Here is a 20,023-nt window from a genome sequence, read left to right on the forward strand (position 1 = left end):
CCTCTCTCATTAAGCACCAGTTAGTGTATGCTTCATTAAAAACTGCATTTATGATATAGATATTTGACATATTTATTGTATGAGGATATCAAATCTAAACATATTACAACAGGCAAACAAATTCTTATATACTATATAAGTGTATAAGAATGTTAAAATATAAATTGCTATCTTTAAAATATTGTACATTTACATTTGATTTTATAAGGAAATAACATACGAAATGAATTGAGAAGGTAATTTTGGATTCCCATTATTTTTGGGTGAAATTATAGTTTTTAAAAAATGAAATAGATTGTGGGTTTTTTAAAGTTGTTTAAGTATGATATCCAAGTATAAAATTTCTCTGAAAATTTTTAATAGGCACTAGCAGGTGTTCCAGGAAGTCAGCCATTATTGCCTAGTGGAATGGATCCAACACGACAGCAAGGTAAATTATCAATAGAAATATTATCAATAGAAATAACTGAATAAATAACTGTTTTATCATCAAACTTCCATTTATTAATATATTGGAACGGCTTTCAGAATTTTGTAAGAAATACATTCATGCTATTATTCTCATGATTTAAATATAAAAGAGAACAATTATTTCTGTTTAAGTAATTCATGTTTTATTTATTTAACTAATTTAAATAGCCACCTATCTCACTGGACATGATTCTGGGTGGTGCACCACTAACAATTAAAACAATGTGCAACCATTAAAACTTAAAACAATAAACATAATAATAAATAAAAAGCAGGCTTGCCGACAACCATCACTACCATCTCAGCAAAATACAGCCATCTTGCAGCCTCCCATGGGATCCACAAAGTGGCAAGTCCTTCCAAAAGGCTAACAGGGATGAGGTTGACTTCACCTTAGGGAGAATGATGTTTCAAAGAGTAGGAGCCACAACAGAAAAGACACATCATCTAGTTCTTAGATGCAAAGCGGGCTGAGGAATTCTGGAAATTGAAGACCTCAAGTCTTAAAGTTGCCAAGGTTGGAGACCCCTGCTTTAGTAGATGGGATTCACAAAGTTTGTTTTCCTGTCTTCACCGAATCATGCAAGATCATAGATTTTCATGTTTGTAAAATGTTATTGATTGTGGGGCGGCAGGATTATCTTAAAGATCCTTTTAACCTAATGAGATTTATTAGCCTTTTTGTTATTAAAGGTTTTAAATAATTTAAAATACATGCTGCTGCTGCTCATTATTTAGCTCTTGTACAAGATAATGTGCTATTTAGTTGACAACATTCACATTGAAAAACTCTTCAATTTATGTTATGCAGCACTACTATATCTAAAGGTGATTTAATTAAACAAAAAGAAATGTCGTCTGTCTGTCTATCACCAATATGAGTTGCAGGGATAAATGCTTTCTCTAAATACTGTTCTCCTAAATTTATTAAATTGGCAACTTAATTAAAATAAGGGTTGTGGGGAGGGAATCCTGTGTTCTTAAGCAAACCCAAATGAGAGGATTGGGAGACATCAACTTTGAAAAGGAATTCCTTTTGACTCTGAACAGAAGAAAGAGCAGGGCGTTTGCCCAGGTTCGCCTGGTGTACCAGTTGCGGCCCTACTTGGACCGGGAGTCACTGCTCACAGTCACTCATGCCCTCATCACCTCGAGGCTCGACTACTGTAACGCTCTCTACATGGGGCTACCTTTGAAAAGTGTTCGGAAACTTCAGATCGTGCAGAATGCAGCTGCGAGAGCTATCATGGGCTTTCCTAAATATGCCCATGTCACACCAACACTCCGCAGTCTGCATTGGTTGCCGATCGGTTTCCGGTCACAATTCAAAGTGTTGGTTATGACCTATAAAGCCCTTCATGGCATCGGACCAGAATATCTCCGGGACCGCCTTCTGCCACACGAATCCCAGCGACCAGTTAGGTCCCACAGATTTGGCCTTCTCTGGGTCCCGTCGACTAAACAATGCCGTCTGGCGGGACCCAGGGGAAGAGCCTTCTCTGTGGTGACCCCGACCCTCTGGAACCTACTCCCCCCAGAGATTAGAGTTGCCCCCACCCTCTTTGCCTTTCATAAGCTCCTTAAAACCCACCTCTGTCATCAGGCATGGGGGAATTGAGATATTCCCTTCACCTTAGGCTTATAAAATTTATGCTTTGTATGTCTGTATGTATGATTGGTTTCTCAAATTAGGGTTTCTTAATTTAACTTAAACTTAAATATTAGATTTGTTTATATTGTCTTATTGTTGTTGTTAGCCGCCCTGAGTCTAAGAAGAGGGGCGGCATACAAATCTAATAAATAAATAAATAAAATAAAATAAAATAAATAAATAAATAAAAATAACTTGTCTGAGTTTGTATCTTACACACTTTAAAAAAAATATTTTAACCATAGGAAAGACCAATTTTCACTCCTATTAAATGCATTTATAATGTGAATCAATCTGATTAAACAATTAAAATTGTATTTCTATTTTTTTAATGAATCTATTAGGTCATCCAAATATGGGAGGACCAATGCAGAGGATGACTCCACCTAGGGGAATGGTCCCACTAGGCCCACAGGTATATTGCTCTAATTGTTTTACAAATGATCACATTTATTATAATTTCCTATCATAGAAAGAGAAACAAAGAGATGTATTTTTACAGTACACATATTCCGCTATTTGAAGTTATAATTTATCTGAAAGATTTGAACAAGGATGAGAACATGCACACAGCTTCTTTTAGTTAAAAATCAAAGATAAAGTGCTGTTAAAATACAGAACCTTTAAAATTGTCAGAACTTTATACAGTTTTGATGTTTAAAGCCTTAACGTCTAATTTTAATATTGCTTTAGAATGTTACATGATTTTAGAATTATCTGTTATATTTGTTCATGTACACTCGTAAGCCACCCAGAGTTTATAATTTATAAATAAAGCTTCTTTACATATATAACCCATTTATATATTAAATTTATGATTGATAAATTGATAACATACAGAAATATTGTACACATGATATTGGGAGCATATCTGGCAATTCAGAATTCTGTCAATAACGTAACTGCATTTCATCCGTTTGTTCTTTATAAAATATTTTTAAATGTTTTAATCACATTTAATTGAAATAAATATGGTTAAAATATACAAATTAATTTACCTCACCTTAATTAAAGATGCCTAATATTAAATAAAGCATCAGGCTTCAAATATTTCTTTGACTATTATTACATCGCACTAAAATATTATATTATAGATATTCCTCCAATAAATGGAAAATACTTTCTAGAAAGGGGAGAAAACATGAAAGGTCAAATGGATAATTTTACAGATTTTCCTTTGTAGATCCCTTTGAATTAGGCCAGCTTAGGACACAAATGCCACAAAGATTACTGGAACTCTATTTCCTCCTCATTCCCTTTCCATGCTGGGTAGATGTTTACTTAACAGCTGTTGAATACCTTTTTAAATCTCCATACTTGTTTTAATTCATGGCCAAATTCTTTCTCAGATTTTGATTTTTAAAAAACTTTTTCCCATTTCACCTTGCTCTTAATTTGTGAAGAGGATCAAAATCCAGCCAACAGAATTTAGAACAGCAATTTAATATAATAAAACTGCAGCATTCTTTGAAAATTATAATGAGCTGGGGTGGCGCAGCAGGTAGAGTGCTGTACTGCAGGCTACTGAAGCTGACTTGTAGATTGTGAAGGTCAGCGGTTCAAATCTCATCACCGGCTCAAGGTTGACTCAGCCTTCCATCCTTCCGAGGTGGGTAAAATGAAGACCCGGATTGTGGGGGCAATAGCCTAGCTCTCTTAAAAAAGTGCTATTGCTAACATGTTGCCCTGAGTCTAAGGAGAAGGGCGGCATAAACATCGGATAAATAAATAAATGAAATTTATATTTATAACCTTTTTTGTCAGATTTGTTTTAATCAGATAAAATTGTGATGACTAAAATTTCTAATAGTGAATATCAAAATCGTTTGTAAACAATTTATTCCAGGAACTGAAATAAGAACCATTTTAATATATTTAGACAATCTAGTCTAATTCTAGTTCCCCAAACTAAAATTTATGTATAACACTTGCTATAATTAACCTTATATATTTATTTTAAGGTGACTAAGTTATGATTATGGACAGATCTTTGTACAGTATAGTTTTTCGAATAATTAGTAGAGAATCCAATCTGTATTGCTGATGCGATAAGTGCATCTTTGTATATAAATACAGCACTGCTAGACTATTTAACGTTCACATGTTTTCCCTGTTTAATGAACAGTCTATTGCTGTAAAATGCTTTTAAGTAAAAATATATGTTTTCTTACATAGGTACATATGTCCATTGCTAAAGTTAATACATCTATTATTGATTACAACAGCTTATTCTTAAGAACTTAGTTTTAAAAATCACTCAGTCCCTTAATATTAGAATATTGAGTCAGCATTCGTGAATGGCAAAACCTGCCCTTCACTGATAAGTGTGCTATCTATTATAAATGGTGTAGTTTCGTTAATCAATTAAATGTGTTTACTTCCTTTGATAAAATAATAAGGTCAGAAGAAAACTCTAAATAGGTTTTTTTTTAAAGTCAGAGGGAGTATAGAAATAATAGTTGTTTATAAATTAAGCAGTTGAAAACCTAACAAAGAATGACACTGGCCGATCCAATTAGCAGATGTGTAGGGAAGTCATTAACCTGCTGTCCTTTTTTTCCCCCCTCCTCTTTGGTTTTGTTTTTTTGTTTTGTGGTAGTCTGACCCTTGGTTATCATTGCAGAATTATGGAGGTGCAATGAGACCCCCACTGAATGCTTTAGGTGGCCCTGGAATGCCAGGAATGAACATGTAAGTAATGTAAATTGCACTAACACACAATAAGGAAGCTGTCGTCAGTTAAAAGTAATGGCAGGGATGTAGGCGCAATTAAAATAAAGACACACAAACATATGTTGATTAACTGGCAAACAATAAGGACAACATATCAGAATACCAACAGAAATTTGTTCTTTAACTGGTGGAGTGGGCAGGATAGTTTGAGCCTATATATTTCTTGAAATTATCTGCTGTTTTTTTTACTCCGGAGGGTACAGGAAAGCTTTCTGAAGCCCCGGAGCAAAAAACCCAGCACAACAGCAAACTGGAAGCACATTTTCTGAATTTCCAGTTTTCACATTGTGCTGTTTTTTGCACTCTGGAACATCAGGAAGCTTCCCTGAACCCTCTGGTGTGCAAAAAACAGCACAACAGCAAACTGGAAGTGTGTTTGGGCATTTTTTTCATGTACCAGGCTTCATGTAAGGCCAGTGCGCATGTGTTGGGGTAGCACAAGGGGGTGTGCATGCAGGGGGAGGGAAGGGGTATGGGCACATGCTAGCACACACACACACACACACACACTTTTGACATGTGAACCAAAAAAGGTTCCCCATCATTGCTCTATTCGCCATCACTGCTGTGTTTCAACTCCTACCTGAGGGTAGGAATTGAAATAGTTTGTATCCAGGATATGAGGGGTCTGTAAATATTTTCACAGCCCTCTTTTTGACTTGTGCAATGGAATCACTGTTGAATGGTGTCCCTGATTCCAAATATGTGCCAGTAGTCCAAAATATGGCATGATTGATGATATCGAGGATCCTCCGCAAATCCATCAAAAATATTACTATCATGCTCTTCTCATCCATATCTTGATGTGAGAATTACCGGTGGAATTCGTGTCCTTTGCCCAGGCCTGAATGCTTATCGAAAAGGGTAAGGTAGTACTTTCTCTAGGTTCCTTTGCAATTGCCATCCCACCACTTTTTCACAAGGCTGGAAATAGGTTGATGGTTGGATGTAAAGTAGTTGGATGTAAAGCAATGAACAAGTGCAATATTTCTGGTCCATTAGTTTAATTTGGTTTTCTATAGCTAGTTTTAAGAAATATGGAAAAACAGAGTGTTTTAGTTGATATTTATGTAGAAATATTGAATATTTAAAAGGGTTCACAAATTTGCAAGCACTGCTCTAATGCAAAGGTATAACAATAGAGGGTTGCCCAGAAAGTAATGTACCCCATTTTTTTCTTCAACAATTATTTATTGAACACAATGAAACTTACACACAAGAAAGAATGATGTTTCTTCTACACTCCCTATTTTTCCATGTAATCTCCATCCCGTTCTATGGCCTTCCTCCAGCGAGACACAAGGGTGTGTATGCCTTGTCGGTACCACTCCTTGTTCTGGACACATAGCCATTTCTGCACTGTGCGAATCACCTTTGTCATCCTCAAAATGTCTAACCGTCTAACCAGCGACTAACCGTACTTCTGTCAATTGCAGATTTTCCATAAACTGTACAGAAACGTTTGTGAATTTTCCCAACAGTTTCTTTCTCCGCAGTGAGAAATTCAGTGAAAACATGCTGCTTGTAACGTACATCACTTACAGACGCCATTTCGAAACATTGCTGCAGCTACGCTATCTGTCTGAAGAAATGCAAAATTTACACATGCACTCCTGACAATTCAAATAATGTATATCTAAAGTTTGCTTTTGTGCCATTACAGTAGGCTAAGAAAAAAAAGTGTGGTGCATTACTTTCTGGGCAATCCTCGTACAAACATTGTAACTAAAATAATACATAGTATACATTTACTGGATTTATAAAGAACATACAAGAATGGTGGAAGGTCTTAAGCATAAAACGTATCAGGAAAGACTTAATGAATTCAATCTGTATAGTCTGGAGGACAGAAGGAAAAGGGGGGACATGATCGAAACATTTAAATATGTTAAAGGGTTAAATAAGGTTCAGGAGGAAAGTGTTTTTAATAGGAAAGTGAACACAAGAACAAGGGGACACAATCTGAAGTTAGTTGGGGGAAAGATCCAAAGCAACATGAGAAAATATTATTTTACTGAAATTGGAACAAACTTCCAGCAGACGTGGTTGGTAAATCCACAGTAAGTGAATTTAAACATGCCTGGGATAAACATATATCCATTGTAAGATAAAATACAGGAAATAGTATAAGGGCAGACTAGATGGACCATGAGGTCTTTTTCTGCCGTCAGGTAGAAAGTGATTTTACCTAAAATACTGGATGGATTGATTATTTTAGAAATACCTTAGACCAGTGATGGCGAACCTTCCCCCCCCCCCCCACGCCCGGCGGCCCTCTGGAGGCTGTAAACAGCCTCTTTCCCAACTTCTGGTAGGCCCAGTAGGCTTGGGTTTCACCCTCCCCAAGCTCCAAAGGCTTCCCTGGAGCTGGGAGGAGGGTAAAAATGCCTTCCCCCATCCTCTCCAGAGGCTCTCTGGGAGCCAAAAATGCCCTCCCAGAGCCTCTTTGCATACCAAAAATCAGCTGGCCAGCACACACATGCACGCTGGAGCTGAGCTAGAACACAGACTTGTGTACCAGCAGATATGGCTCAGCATGCCACCTGTGGCACCTCTGCCATTGGTTTGTCATCACTGCCTTAGACGATACTTTACTACTTTAGTACTTCTTGTCAGAATACAGTGGTAACTATCCTTTCAAACTTAATTTGTTCCGTGACCAGGTTCTTAAGTAGAAAAGTTTGTAAGAAGAAGCAATTTTTCCCATAGGAATCAATATAAAAGCAAATAATGCGGGTGGTCGGGGAAACAACAGGGAGGGTGGAGGCCCTGTTTCCTCCCAGGAGATTTCTAGAGAGGCCCCACAGAGGCTTCTCCCTGCCTTTTCCAGTTAAGTTTCGGAGGCTCGTGTTTGTAAGTGTAAACTGGTTCTTGAAGGGAGGCAAAGACCTGTTTCTTATCTATAAAAGTTTGTAAGTAGAGGCATTTGTAGGTAGAGGCACCATATCTCCATACTATATTTCTAGGCATGTCTGTTATTTGCAGTTACAATACTAATGTATATAATGTTCTTATTTTAAATTATAAATGCAATAATATCAATATCAATACACTTTTTTTTTCAGTAATTGCTTTTTTAAAGAATATCAGTAACAACCCAATGAACTTTGTTTATTTTGTTTATTAAATAGTTTATAGTTAAATAAGCTTTGTTTATCTTCTATTTTAGGGGTCCAGGAGGTGGTAGACCTTGGCCAAACCCTACAAATGCCAATTCTGTGAGTAAACATTTGTATGAAGCATTAGCCTGTTAAAAAGTAAATTAATCAAAATATGCTTATTTTGTCAGTTTTTTTCATATAGTAACTGTCTGGTTAATGATAATGGTAATTTTAATAAACCAAAAGGTCTTTTTAGCTATTGTACTTGGTGTTAGTAAAGATTACTCTTATTTCGGAGGTCTTTAGATGATATGGTAATTTAATGATTTGTGTACCTAAAATATTCATTACACAATCAGATCAAATTTATTGTTTTGTTTGTAACTGACTTTTTAATTTTTTATTTTTTTTATAAAATTCCATATGTAAAGTTAGGGTAAAACTAATTATAAAAAATGTTCTTTCTACAGGTAGTCCTTGGTTAACGATGGTAATTGGGACCAGAATTTCTGTTGCAAAGCAATGCATTGCGAAGTACAACATTATGTGATTGCATCGCTTAGTGACGGCAGTCCCCATTGCCATCGTTAACTGAATCCCACAAGTAATTAGGCGAGGACCCACCCCGATCCAAGTCATTCCCAGCTTGAACCCTCCCAGCCCCAAGCCCAAGGTAAGGGACTGCCTCCTCTTGAACTCCCCCCACCTACCTATCTCTACCCCATCTCTACCCTTTTGGCCATCTGTTTAACTGCCACCACTAGCTGCCCCTACCACCCAGTCATGTGCACCAGTACTGTACTGGTTGAGTCCTTCTTTTGTGCTGTCTTCTTTCATGCTGCTGCAGCCAGAGCTTCTCTTACACTCTGTTCAGGACTTCCATTCATACTGTTTGTGCCTCACTCAGGAGTTTTCACTGGCACACAAAAGGTGGCCCAACTGTAGCAGTGCAAAAGAAGGACTTGAAGACTTTTCTTAGTACATAAATAGGGAACCTGAGCAGACATGAAAGAAGTCCCATAATAAATAAAATAAAATAAATAAAAAGGCGGGATAAATTGGCCATCCAGCAGGTAGGCAGGTGGCCTAAAGTCAGGTGTAAATGCAGGTGAGCCTTAGTGGACCTGAATTTGTTCACCTGCCCACAGGAGTGTTTCTGGGACTGGTTATAAGTCCCCTTGAAAAATGATGTCATAACTTTAACAGTTAGCTGAATGAATGATCTCATCAGTATGCTGATGATACCCAGTTATATATTTCCACCCCATGCCAATTCAGTGAAGCAATTGATGTGATGTGCCGGTGCCTGGAAGTTATAAGGGTCTGGATGGGAGCCAACAGGCTCAAGCTCAACCCTGACAAGACCGAGTGGCTCTGGGCATTTCCTCCAAAGGATCATTCCATCTGCCAATCCATTGTTTGGGGAGTGGGGACTTTTAACCCCCTCAGAAACCATCCGTAACTTGGGAGTCCTCCTGGTTCCACAGCTGAGCCTTGACCCACCATCTCTCGACTGTGGCCAGTGGGACCTTTCCCCAGGTTTGCCTGGTATACCAGTTGCGGCTCTATTTGGACCAGGAGGTTCTGTGCACAGTCACTCAGGCCCTCATCATCTCATGTCTCGATTATTGCAACACACTCTACATGGGGCTACCCTTGAAGAGTGTTTGGAGACTGAAAATAGTTCAGAATGCAGCTGCACAGGCTGTCATGGGTCTTCCTAGGTTCACTCACATAATACCAACACTTTGCGCGCTGCATTGGCTCCCAATTGTTCTGTTGTCACAATTCAAGGTATTGGTGATCACCTATAAAGCCCTCCATGGCTTAGGACCAGACTATCTTCAGGACTGTCTCCTGCTACATACCTCTCAGACACCAATTAGATCCCATAGGGTTGGCCTTCTTCAGGTCCCGTTGACTATACAATGCAGGTTGGCGGGCCCGCAGGAGAGAGCCTTCTCTGTGGCTGCCCCGGCCCTTTGGAACCAACTATCCCTGATGTTCATACTGCTCCCACCCTAGTGGCCTTCTGAAAGACCATGAAGACCTGGCTTTGCCAGCAGGCCTGGGGGCCGTGTTAAAACCTATTCATGGCCGAACTGTGATTCGCTTGGTATGTATATGATTGTTTAGTTTAGCTAGGAGTTTTTATTGTTTTTACTATTTAATATTTGACTTTTATTGTAATTGTATTGTATTGTTTTATTGTTGTAAATCTCCCCGAGTCCCATGGGATTGGGCAGCATATAAATAAAATAAATTAAATTAGTTAAATTAAATTTAAATAAGGACTACCTGTAATTCCATAGGAACTGATTTTCCTTTGATAATACCATTCTCTTTTTAATATAATTGATTGAAAAACTGGGTATATTCTTTCTTTTCTGCAAAAACTAACTATAAAATAATAAATAATAAATAGCCTACTTTTGTTGTCTTACTGTCTTTTAGATACCATACTCTTCTGCTTCACCCGGGAATTATGTAGTGAGTATGTGTGTGTGTGCAGTGCTCATCAGTGTGCATATATCATTCTGTTCAGTTTCAAATATAAATGTTCAATTGCTGAGAAAAGAGCACAAAAACATCAGTTATGTTTGCCATGTATTTCTAGTACAGTGGAATATCAGTACTTGAATGCTAGAAATTCATTGAATTTGGTACTCAATGCATTGTAACGCAAATATTTTGTCCCGATAGTCATTTTGTTTGGTACTCAATACACAAGCTAGAACTTGCTGATGTCAGTTACCTCTATGACTACCTGTGTTTCCCCCAAATAAGACCCTATCTTATATTTTTTTGAACTCTGAAATACGTTCTTGGCCTTATTGCCCTGCACTCAAAAGCCCAATTGTGTTTATTATCAGGGGATGTCTTATTTTGGGGAAAGCAGGGTAATACATTATTCCTTATGGGAGAATGCCTGCCGGGAACCCGATCAGGCCAGATTCTTCCTGTGGAAGGGAGCCTTGCAGGACCCTTGCATGCCCTCCCTTCCTCCTGCAGGCCCTGCTTATTCTTTCTAGGCATCAGGCAGCCATGCCGAGGACAGCTCTGAGAGACACAGCTCAGCCAGCCCAGTCCTGGCCAACACTTCTTTCCCGCAACTGAGCTTGACCGCAGGGGGCCAGTCCGGGCCTCTGCAGGTGGAGGCGGCAGCAGCAACACCTGCAGCGCCTCAGCTATCCCCACAGAGTCCCATACCCAGCCACGGGATATGCCAGGCCTGTCATTGTCTTCCACAACTGCCCAACCACACAACCACCACCCCTACCAGAAGCACATGTGCCAACTTCTTTCCTCCATGCATGGAGGCCTCTCTGGGCCGGTGGCTGCCCTGCTGGCGCTGGGGCTGCTAAGGTGGGCGCTTGGTAGCACGGGTTATGTGTACATGGTATCTGGGCATTGGGGTGAGAGTGGGCAGGCCACCACCATGGCGCATGAGCAGGTGCTCGAGATCTAAGGTCAGTGCCATGGATGGTGGAGGAGGTGGGATCACGGGTTCACAGGGATGTGCTTGCCTTGGGGGGGAGGGACCTGTGTGTGCATGTGCGTGTGTGTGAGAGAAAGGTGGGGGACAGAGAGAACTTGTTATCAGCACTGGATAACTCTCTGAAGTTGGATCGTATCTCTCTCTCTTTCTCTCTCTTTCTCCTACATGCACACATATACCGTTCTTCCTTTGGGATCACAATACAGACACCCCTCCCAGGGTTGCAAGGCTGAAGGCTTCCGATGTAGCATTTTTGAGATGTGTGTCTGTGTTGTGATCCCAAGTAAAGAATGATCAGCAGGAAAAGGGGGAGCAGGCCGGTAGCTGGAGATCTGGGCTGAGTTGCACAGCCCTTGCTGACTCAGCTGATCAGTGGGCAGCAATTAAAGGGCTGACTGGGGAAGGGAAGGGCTGCCTCCTGTGCTGGCCATGCCCACCCCTTCACTAGGGTTTGTTTTCAGGGGAGGGCTTATATTTACGCCTACCCCAAAAATTATGCTTGGTCTTAGGGTTAATATGAAAGGTATATATTTAAAATTGGAGCAGTATGATAAAGAGAAATGCTGGCAAAGTTATTTTGAAAGGATTTTGTTAGATTTTATGGAAGATCAGAGCTAACTAGAGAGAAAAGTCCCCATGGACTGAAGCCTCATGTCTTTTCCATCAAAATTTGCTTTATTTATCTCTCTATCCAGTCATCCATCCAACCTTTGCTTATCCAAGCTAGTTTTGCAACTTACATTGATTGTGTCAGTTGACAGGTTTTCTCATGAGGAAAATACTACACAGGTCAATTCTACCTGAATCAGATTAAGGAACAACTATGAATTTGATATGATCTTGTGGTAAAACATATATTAGCTGAATAATTGTGTTTTTCTGGCTACTTAGGTTTTCTTGCTGAAAAAAGCAAATCTTTGAGTGACCTTACACCTACAGGTTACCATTTGGAAAATGAAATGATAGATATATAGAAAAGTTATTGTTTAATCAAATATTTTAATTAGGTTGCTTATACAGTGATACCTCATCTTACAAACGCCTCGTCATACAAACTTTTCAAGATACAAACCTGGGGTTTAAGATTTTTTTGCCTCTTCTTACAAACTATTTTCACCTTACAAACCCACCGCCGCCGCTGGGATGACCCGCCTCCGGGCTTCCATTGCCAGCGAAGCACCCGTTTTTGCGCTGCTGGGATTCCCCTGAGGCTCCTTTCCATGGGAAACCCCACCTCCAGACTTCCGTTGACAGTGAAGCACTTGTTTTTGCGATGCTGGGATTCCCCTGCTGGGATTCCCCTGCAGCATCGCAAAAACACAGAAGTGCAGAGGTGGGGTTTCCTATGGAGGTGAACCTCAGGGAAATCCCAGCAGCGCAAAAACGGGCGCTTTGGCTGGCAAAAGATGTGAATTTTGGGCTTGCACACATTAATCACTTTTCCATTGATTCCTATGGGAAACATTGTTTCGTCTTACAAACTTTTCACCTTAAGAACCTTGTCCCGGAACCAATTAAGTTTGTAAAACAAGGTATCATTGTATAATATTTGTGTGTGTGTGTGTGTATGCAAGTGTGTGCACGTTACTGATTTGCCTTTCTTTTTTTAAGGGTCCACCGGGAGGTGGAGGGCCACCTGGAACACCCATCATGCCTAGTCCTGCAGGTAGATAACTTTAATGGGAGAATGAAATGACAATGTTTGACACAGCAATACTTCAACATTTGCTTAGCATTTCAATGGCTATTGTCAGAATTCTCAACCAGTGTATATCCTTACAGAACTTACCGTAGTAGATTCTAGATATCCTTAGTTTTCCTGAATATAACATACAATATTACTTGCTAAAGTTATATCAGCCATTCAATCTGGAAGAAAATTCCTTAATTTTCCCAGTAATGTACACAAATTGTTATGACTAACTGTATCACAAGGGACAGCAACATTTTATTGCATAAATCTTCAAAAATATTTTCAAATATACGGTAATTAAAATTAACCTACATGTTTTTTGTTAATTACCTTGTTTACCTTAAAATGGCATTAATGCAAAAAGCTATGAAATAATGCGTAATTTTCTTAATCTTGTCTACATTTTCAGAATGTCTTATAGTTTTCCTCACTCTGGGACTATTTCTCTCAAAAATAATAATATAAAACAAAAATCCTGCAATATTTTCTCACTGTAATTAATTGGGGGGAGGGGATTTATAGTTTTAGATTATATATTGGACTTCTTTTTATTCTTTTTGTATTTATATTGTTATTGTAAGCCGCCATGAGTCCTTAAGGATTGAGCGGCATAGAAGTCGAATTAAATAAACCAGTTGCCAATTATCTGAATTTTGATCACACAATCATGGGAATGCTGTAAAAGTTGTAACTGTAATGGTCATAAGTCATTTTTCAGTGCCATTGTAACTATGAATGGTCACTAAGCACACTGTTATAAATCAAGGACTACCTTTATTTCTTGACCACTTTAAAAGTTCAGATCTTACCTCACAATGTCATTGCTCTTTCCTAAGCAAAATAAAGTACTTAATCCTGACTCATTAGGAAAATCTTTGTGCTCTTTTACTAAGTTATCTGGATTCTAATGCATAGTTATTACTTTGTAATATATATCTATTATTGGTGGCTGTAGATCTTGTGAAGTATCTTATACTTGATTTATAGAAGTTAATAATAGGTTGGAAAGCAGTACTAGAATGTCTTTTGTTAAAATAACAGTAAATTGTTTTCACTTATTTCATTGGCATTTTTGTTTTCAGATTCAACCAACTCTGGAGATAACATGTACACTTTAATGAATGCAGTACCTCCTGGAGCCAACAGACCTAATGTAAATAACTAGAATAAATACATACATTTGAATTTATGCCTGATTCCCTAAATCCAAAATTTTAATAATTGTGTGTTCTAATCTCTTTCCTTCCTTCCTTCCTTCCTTCCTTCCTTCCTTCCTTCCTTCCTTCCTTCCTTCCTTCCTACTCATGGACATTTTCTTAACATCTTTCTTTATTATGTCCTGTGAGCTGTATTACTCTTTGTTACAAATTATTTATTAACATTTTTGGTGTGTAATGCATTTGCCCTTTTTGCAGTTTCCAATGGGACCAGGATCAGATGGTCCAATGGGTGGATTAAGTGGAATGGATTCACATCATATGAACGGATCACTAGGTAAGAATATAATTTGCCTTTTGAAATCCTCTACTAGATAATGTGTCCAGTTTTTTTTAAATATCATATTGAACTGTTTTGTTGCTTTCTCAAATTTTGTCTGTAGTTAGAAATTACAAATAAAGATGAGCTCCTTAATTTAGGGGAGAAAAACCAAGGTGATCGCGAATGAGACATCTTTTAAATTATAGATTTTATTTCCTATGCTTCCTTTATGTTTTACACAATTTGAGAAGGGAAGAAGTTGATGAGTTTTTCCTCATCCTGTGGGCTTCAACAGCTATCCACTATGGTAACTTTGTGAGGGCTGGATATTTGGGATGCTGTAGGTGATGGTTCTGCAGGCAATACCAATCAATGTTTTTGAAGAAGAGGTTCAGCCTGGGCCAATCAAGTGTGTGATGCTCAAGGGCTTGGGCCTCTTTTCCTTCTTATTTAACACCAACATAAAATTGCTGAGAAAGATCTGTTGGTTTAGGATGTAGTGTATTTAATATGCTGGTGATACCCAGCTTTATATCTTAAACCTAGACCATACAGGAAATGCTGTGTACAACCTGACCAGTGCTTGGAGGCTATGAGAGATTAAATGGGGCAAAATAGCTGAGGTTACTACTCATACGAAAACCCATTTATTCTATGGAAATTTCATTTATTGCACTGTAGCAGAAAGAGCTAGTGTTTAGTGTGTGGGTTCTTTTGGATTCACGGCTTTTGCTAGGTAAAAATTACAAAGCAGAGATGTCAAACTCAAGGCCCGTGAGTTGGATCCAGCCCACGGGGCTTTAGATTTGGCCCACGGGGTTGCTCTGGAATCAGCGAAAGACTGGTCCACAGTGCCTCTTCCAGTGAAAATGGAACTCAGGCCTGACTTTATTTCCGAAGGCAGAAGGCTACAGGAGGCTATCACAGCCTAAAACTGAGTGAGTGATGTCGAGCTAACCATGCCCCTGACCATGCCCCCCCAAGTCAAACACAACCCTGATGTGTCCCTCAATGAAATCGAGTTTGACACCCCTGCTATAAAGCATCTATGTCATGAGAGCTGCAATAGTTGGCAATAGATTTCGGTTCAAGAAGTTGATCCTTAGTTTACCACCAACTTTGGAAAGAATCTAAATAGGCTGGCCAGGACAAAAAGCTGCAGCTCCCCATCGGATTGGAAAACTAGAAAATAGCTTTCTCAGCAGGAGCCATTTCACTTTGGAATAGTTCATTCTGTTAAGTAAGGGTAACCTCCATCCTTTTATCTATCAGCCATCCTATTCCACAGAGCTTTTAGGAATTGAGTTTAAGTGGAAGCATGAGGCAGCCTTTTAAAAAATACTTAATGATTTAGCGTTCATAATTTTTATGGATATGTTTAATGGACCTCCTGATTTCTTTGAGTAGGCAGCATATAAATAGTTGCAATAGAAGGCATGCTAACATCAATGGAAAAGGCATATAAACATTATTTGAACAATACTATTTGAGATGGCGCCATCAGTGCAAGCGCAAAATAAAATAAAATTACATGCCTATTCTTTATGTAGTTTTGGGATTACATAGAGTTGTGATGGCAAACCTATGGCATGCATGCATGCCACAAGTGGCATGTGTGGCCATCTCTGCTGGCATGCGAGCCAATGTCCAGGTCAGATCCACAACGTATATGTATGCGCCTCCTGCCGGCCAGCTTATTTTCGGGTTTCATCCGTGAAATGCATGTGTGGGCATGGGGAGGTCATGCACGCTGGGTGCTCCCCCTCCACAGCCCATTTTTAGTTCTAGGAGGTTCAGGGAACTCTATTAGCACTAAAACGGGGCATGCGGGGTGTGCGGCGCTCCTCCTCTGCATCCTGTTTTTAGTTACAGGGAAAGAAACAACTTATTTAAAAGGGGAGGGGGTGTCCTCCTCCAAGCAGCCTGGCCTCCCCCCCACCCGTGTGTGTATGATGTGGGGGCGGTTGTCCCTGACTTGGAAAAGCATCTCCCCTGGCTTGGAAAGTTGTTTTTGGTTGTACACTCTACTTTAAAAGAGGAGTGGACAAGGAGGAGGCCAGGCTGCTTGGAGGAGGAACCCCCCCTTTCTTTCCCTCCCTACTGGAGGCTGGTGTGGCTCTGCCTTGACCACTAGTGCTTTGGCTCTCTGGAGCTGGGGAGCTTTGGGGACAAGAGGGGCGAAGGCCAGGATACCTCCTTTCTCGTTGCCCACCTGTAAGCCGTCTTGCTGGGCACAGCATCCTGCCCCCTTGCCAAGGGAGTTGGCACAGGTGTTGGGGTATTGCGGTCCAAAAGGGTGGGGGGGAGGAGACAAGCTACAACCCCTCACTTTGACCAGGGAGGGGCAGTATTTGAAGGGGAGTCCCCAGGTGACAGGGAAATTGGAGTTCCCCTACAGAACGAGGAGATCTCTGTGTTGCCACAGGCAAGGGTTCCCCATCGCCGGTGCTATGGGTACATTCCCAGTGACCAGCACAGGCATGCGTGCATCCAGCGAGTGGGCGCACATGCATAGGCGCAAGATTCGGCTTCTGTGCATTTGCAGGAAGCAAAATCTTGCACAAGGATTTGGTGATTTCTGTGCATGCGCGGAAGCAAAAAATGCCAAAAGTGGGAAAGATTTTGTGCGTGAGAGTGTCCTCAGATGAGATTTGGCTTCCTGCGCATGCACCCAAATCTTGTACGGGTGCCCGCCTACCGGTCTTTTAAAGGACCGCACGCCAACAAGAGCAACTTTCCAAGCCAGGGGAAACACTTTTCCAAGCCAGGGGAGAGTTTCCTGTCTTGGGGGGAGGTTGGTCACCCAGGGGCGCATATGCAGAGAACGTGCGCATACGCTATGCAGGGCAGATACATGGGGATGTAAGGGGGCATGCTCACGCTCTGTTGCAGGTGAACTCACATACTTTTGGCATACTACGACAAAAAGGTTCACCACCACTAATATAGAGTATTATTTCTTATTGTTGCAATCTCTTAGAATTTCTAAAAATGTATTTATTTTAATTCTTCAGAAAGCAGTCTGTAAAAGAAGACAGATCTCAGACATGAGAACATGTGAGACCTCTAAATCTAAAATCATCAGTTAGGCAAACTGAAAGATGTTTTAAGATTTAACTGAATGCGTTGTTTAAATTGAATTAACTAAACTGAAGTTTCTTTTTTAATTTAAGGCTCAGGAGATATGGACAGTATCTCCAAAGTAAGTATAAATTTTATTTTTAACATTGCTTTTTCCTCTAAACAAAAGGACTGTTAAAGTATCTGTTTTAAAATGGAAATTGTTATGCTGTTTTTGAAGATATCTCAGTTTTCCTAACAATAGAAATTTGAATATGGTGTCTATCTGTGGCTCATGAACTAAAACCTAATTTTCATTAAAGCGGCTGAATTTTATTGTTACACTTGTTTCTCAAATCATACAAATGTAGATATGAGCCTTCTTTCTAAAAGCAGGTATAAATTAAATTCTCGCATTTCTCAAAGTAGTTTTCCTTGACTTATGAGGGTATCCTCTTTAAACTATGGGTGACTCTGGCTACAGTTTGTTCTTCTCCATAGTGGGTGAAGTTAGCCTCCAAGGAAGGGAAGACACTGCCCTTTAGCCAATCAGGACCAAGTCTGAAGTATAAAAGTAAGAGATAGCCCAAGAAATTAAAAGCATAATATAAAAAGAATAAAACTGTTAAAATTAGTTTTAGGCCTAAACTGTTCACTATACTTCTTGGACATGTCAATCTTACTTCCCACACATCCATATATAGTTCCATTATCATGACATTTGTGTATTCAATCCAGAGGTAGGTTCCTACCGATGCGATCTGGTGTGCCACTCCAATAGTGGCCTGACATTGATGCAATTTTTTACACGATGGCTCCATTGCTGTCTTTGCCACACAGTGTGTTCCGCCATCCTTTTTCCTAATTTTTAGCTCTCTGTGCATACATGGAAGGAGAAATGTTCCTCTGCACATGCTCAAGCAAATTTGCGTCAGGGAATACACGTGAGCGTAGCAAAATGTTGCAATGCGCACAGGTAGCAGGAGGTAAGAGAAATCCGCCCATGATCCAGTCAATTATTAGTACAGTGATACCTTGTGGACGAGGTTCTTAAGGTGAAAAGTTTGTAAGACGAAACAATGTTTCCCATAGGAATCAATGGAAAAGCGATTAATGCATGCAAGCCCAAAATTCACCCCTTTTGCCAGCCAAAGTGCCCATTTTTGCGCTCCTGGGATTCTCCTGATGTTCCCCACCATAGGAAACTTCTCCTCTGGACTTCTGTGTTTTTGCGATGCTGCAGGGGAATCCCAGCATTGCAATCCCAGCATCGCAAAAACAAGTGCTTCGCTGTCAACGGAAGTCCGGAGGTGGGGTTTCCCATGGAGAGGAGCCTCAGGGGAATCCCAGCAGCGCAAAAACAGGTACTTCACTGGCAACGGAAGTCCGGAGGCGGGGCATCCCATCGGCGGCGGTGGGTTTGTAAGGTGAAAATCGTTTGTAAGAAGAGGCAAAAAAATCTTAAATCCCAGGTTTGAATCTCGAAAAGTTTGTATGATGAGGCGTTTGTAAGATGAGGTATCACTGTACATTCCTTCAAGCAGAAGTATATACAGGATGTGTTCCAAAAGTAATGGAATTTTTATAAAAGTAATTTATTGAACAGATTTGCACAAACACTTAAAATTCTTCAAAGTACTGTCCTTGGGCCTCTACACATTTTTTCCAGCAATTCTGCCATGACTGGTACGTGCCCTGGAAGGCATCTTCGGGGACCTCTTGCAAGGTCTTCGTCATGGCTGATTGGATTTCTTCAATGGACGACAAACGTGTTCCTTTCGGGGCTGCCTTAATTCGAGGGAACAAAAAGAAGTCTGCTGGGGTGACGTCAGGACTATAGGGGGGTGGGGGTAGCTTTGGCACCTGGTGTTTGGCCAGGAACGTGCGGATTCATAGCGCATTGTGGCAAGGCATGTTGTCGTGATGCCAGGTAGCGGAGATGTCTTTTCTTGTCCTGATAGTCCTATTTCAGAGTCTTTCCAGCACACCCACGTAGTATGCAGCGTTAACTGTCTGTCCTTAAGGAACAAACTCCTTATGGACCACTCCTTTACTGTCAAAAAAGACAATGAGCATTGTTTTCAATTTTGATTTGCTCATTCTTGCCTTTTTGGGCTTGGGGGACTGGTTGGTGTGCCACTCAGAGCTTTGGCGTTTTGTTTCTGGGTCGTATTCAAAATCCCAAGTTTCATCACCAGTGATGACGTTGTACAAATAATCAGGTTCAATTTCAGTTTAGCACAAAACTTAATCACTTAACATTGCTCGACCGTCGATTCCATTTTTTTCGTGACACGGTCAGTGCGCAGAAATTTACAGTAACTGATGTCCTGCCG

The 20,023-nt window shown here is 40.1% G+C and overlaps 2 protein-coding genes across 5 annotated transcripts in view; one reads left to right on the forward strand and one right to left on the reverse strand.

Moving 5' to 3' along the window:
- The window catches only part of FAM151B (family with sequence similarity 151 member B), a 786,337-nt gene that overhangs the window by 324,672 nt on the left and 441,642 nt on the right, over positions 1-20,023 (reverse strand). The window lies entirely within an intron of this gene.
- Positions 1-20,023, forward strand: part of SSBP2 (single stranded DNA binding protein 2) — a 171,838-nt gene that overhangs the window by 141,254 nt on the left and 10,561 nt on the right. For 2 of the 4 annotated variants that reach the window (XM_070743099.1, XM_070743101.1), the window contains 9 exons: positions 364-430; positions 2,467-2,537; positions 4,746-4,813; positions 8,025-8,073; positions 10,411-10,446; positions 13,067-13,121; positions 14,231-14,301; positions 14,564-14,642; positions 17,801-17,829. In XM_070743099.1, coding sequence (XP_070599200.1) covers positions 364-430; positions 2,467-2,537; positions 4,746-4,813; positions 8,025-8,073; positions 10,411-10,446; positions 13,067-13,121; positions 14,231-14,301; positions 14,564-14,642; positions 17,801-17,829 — 525 coding nt within the window. Of the gene's footprint in view, positions 1-363; positions 431-2,466; positions 2,538-4,721; positions 4,814-8,024; positions 8,074-10,410; positions 10,447-13,066; positions 13,122-14,230; positions 14,302-14,563; positions 14,643-17,800; positions 17,830-20,023 lie in introns of all 4 variants that reach the window. The other 2 variants (XM_070743098.1, XM_070743100.1) reach the window with 1 other exon arrangement.

Source organism: Erythrolamprus reginae, chromosome 2 (assembly GCF_031021105.1).
Source record: "Erythrolamprus reginae isolate rEryReg1 chromosome 2, rEryReg1.hap1, whole genome shotgun sequence".
NCBI lineage: Eukaryota > Metazoa > Chordata > Lepidosauria > Squamata > Dipsadidae > Erythrolamprus > Erythrolamprus reginae.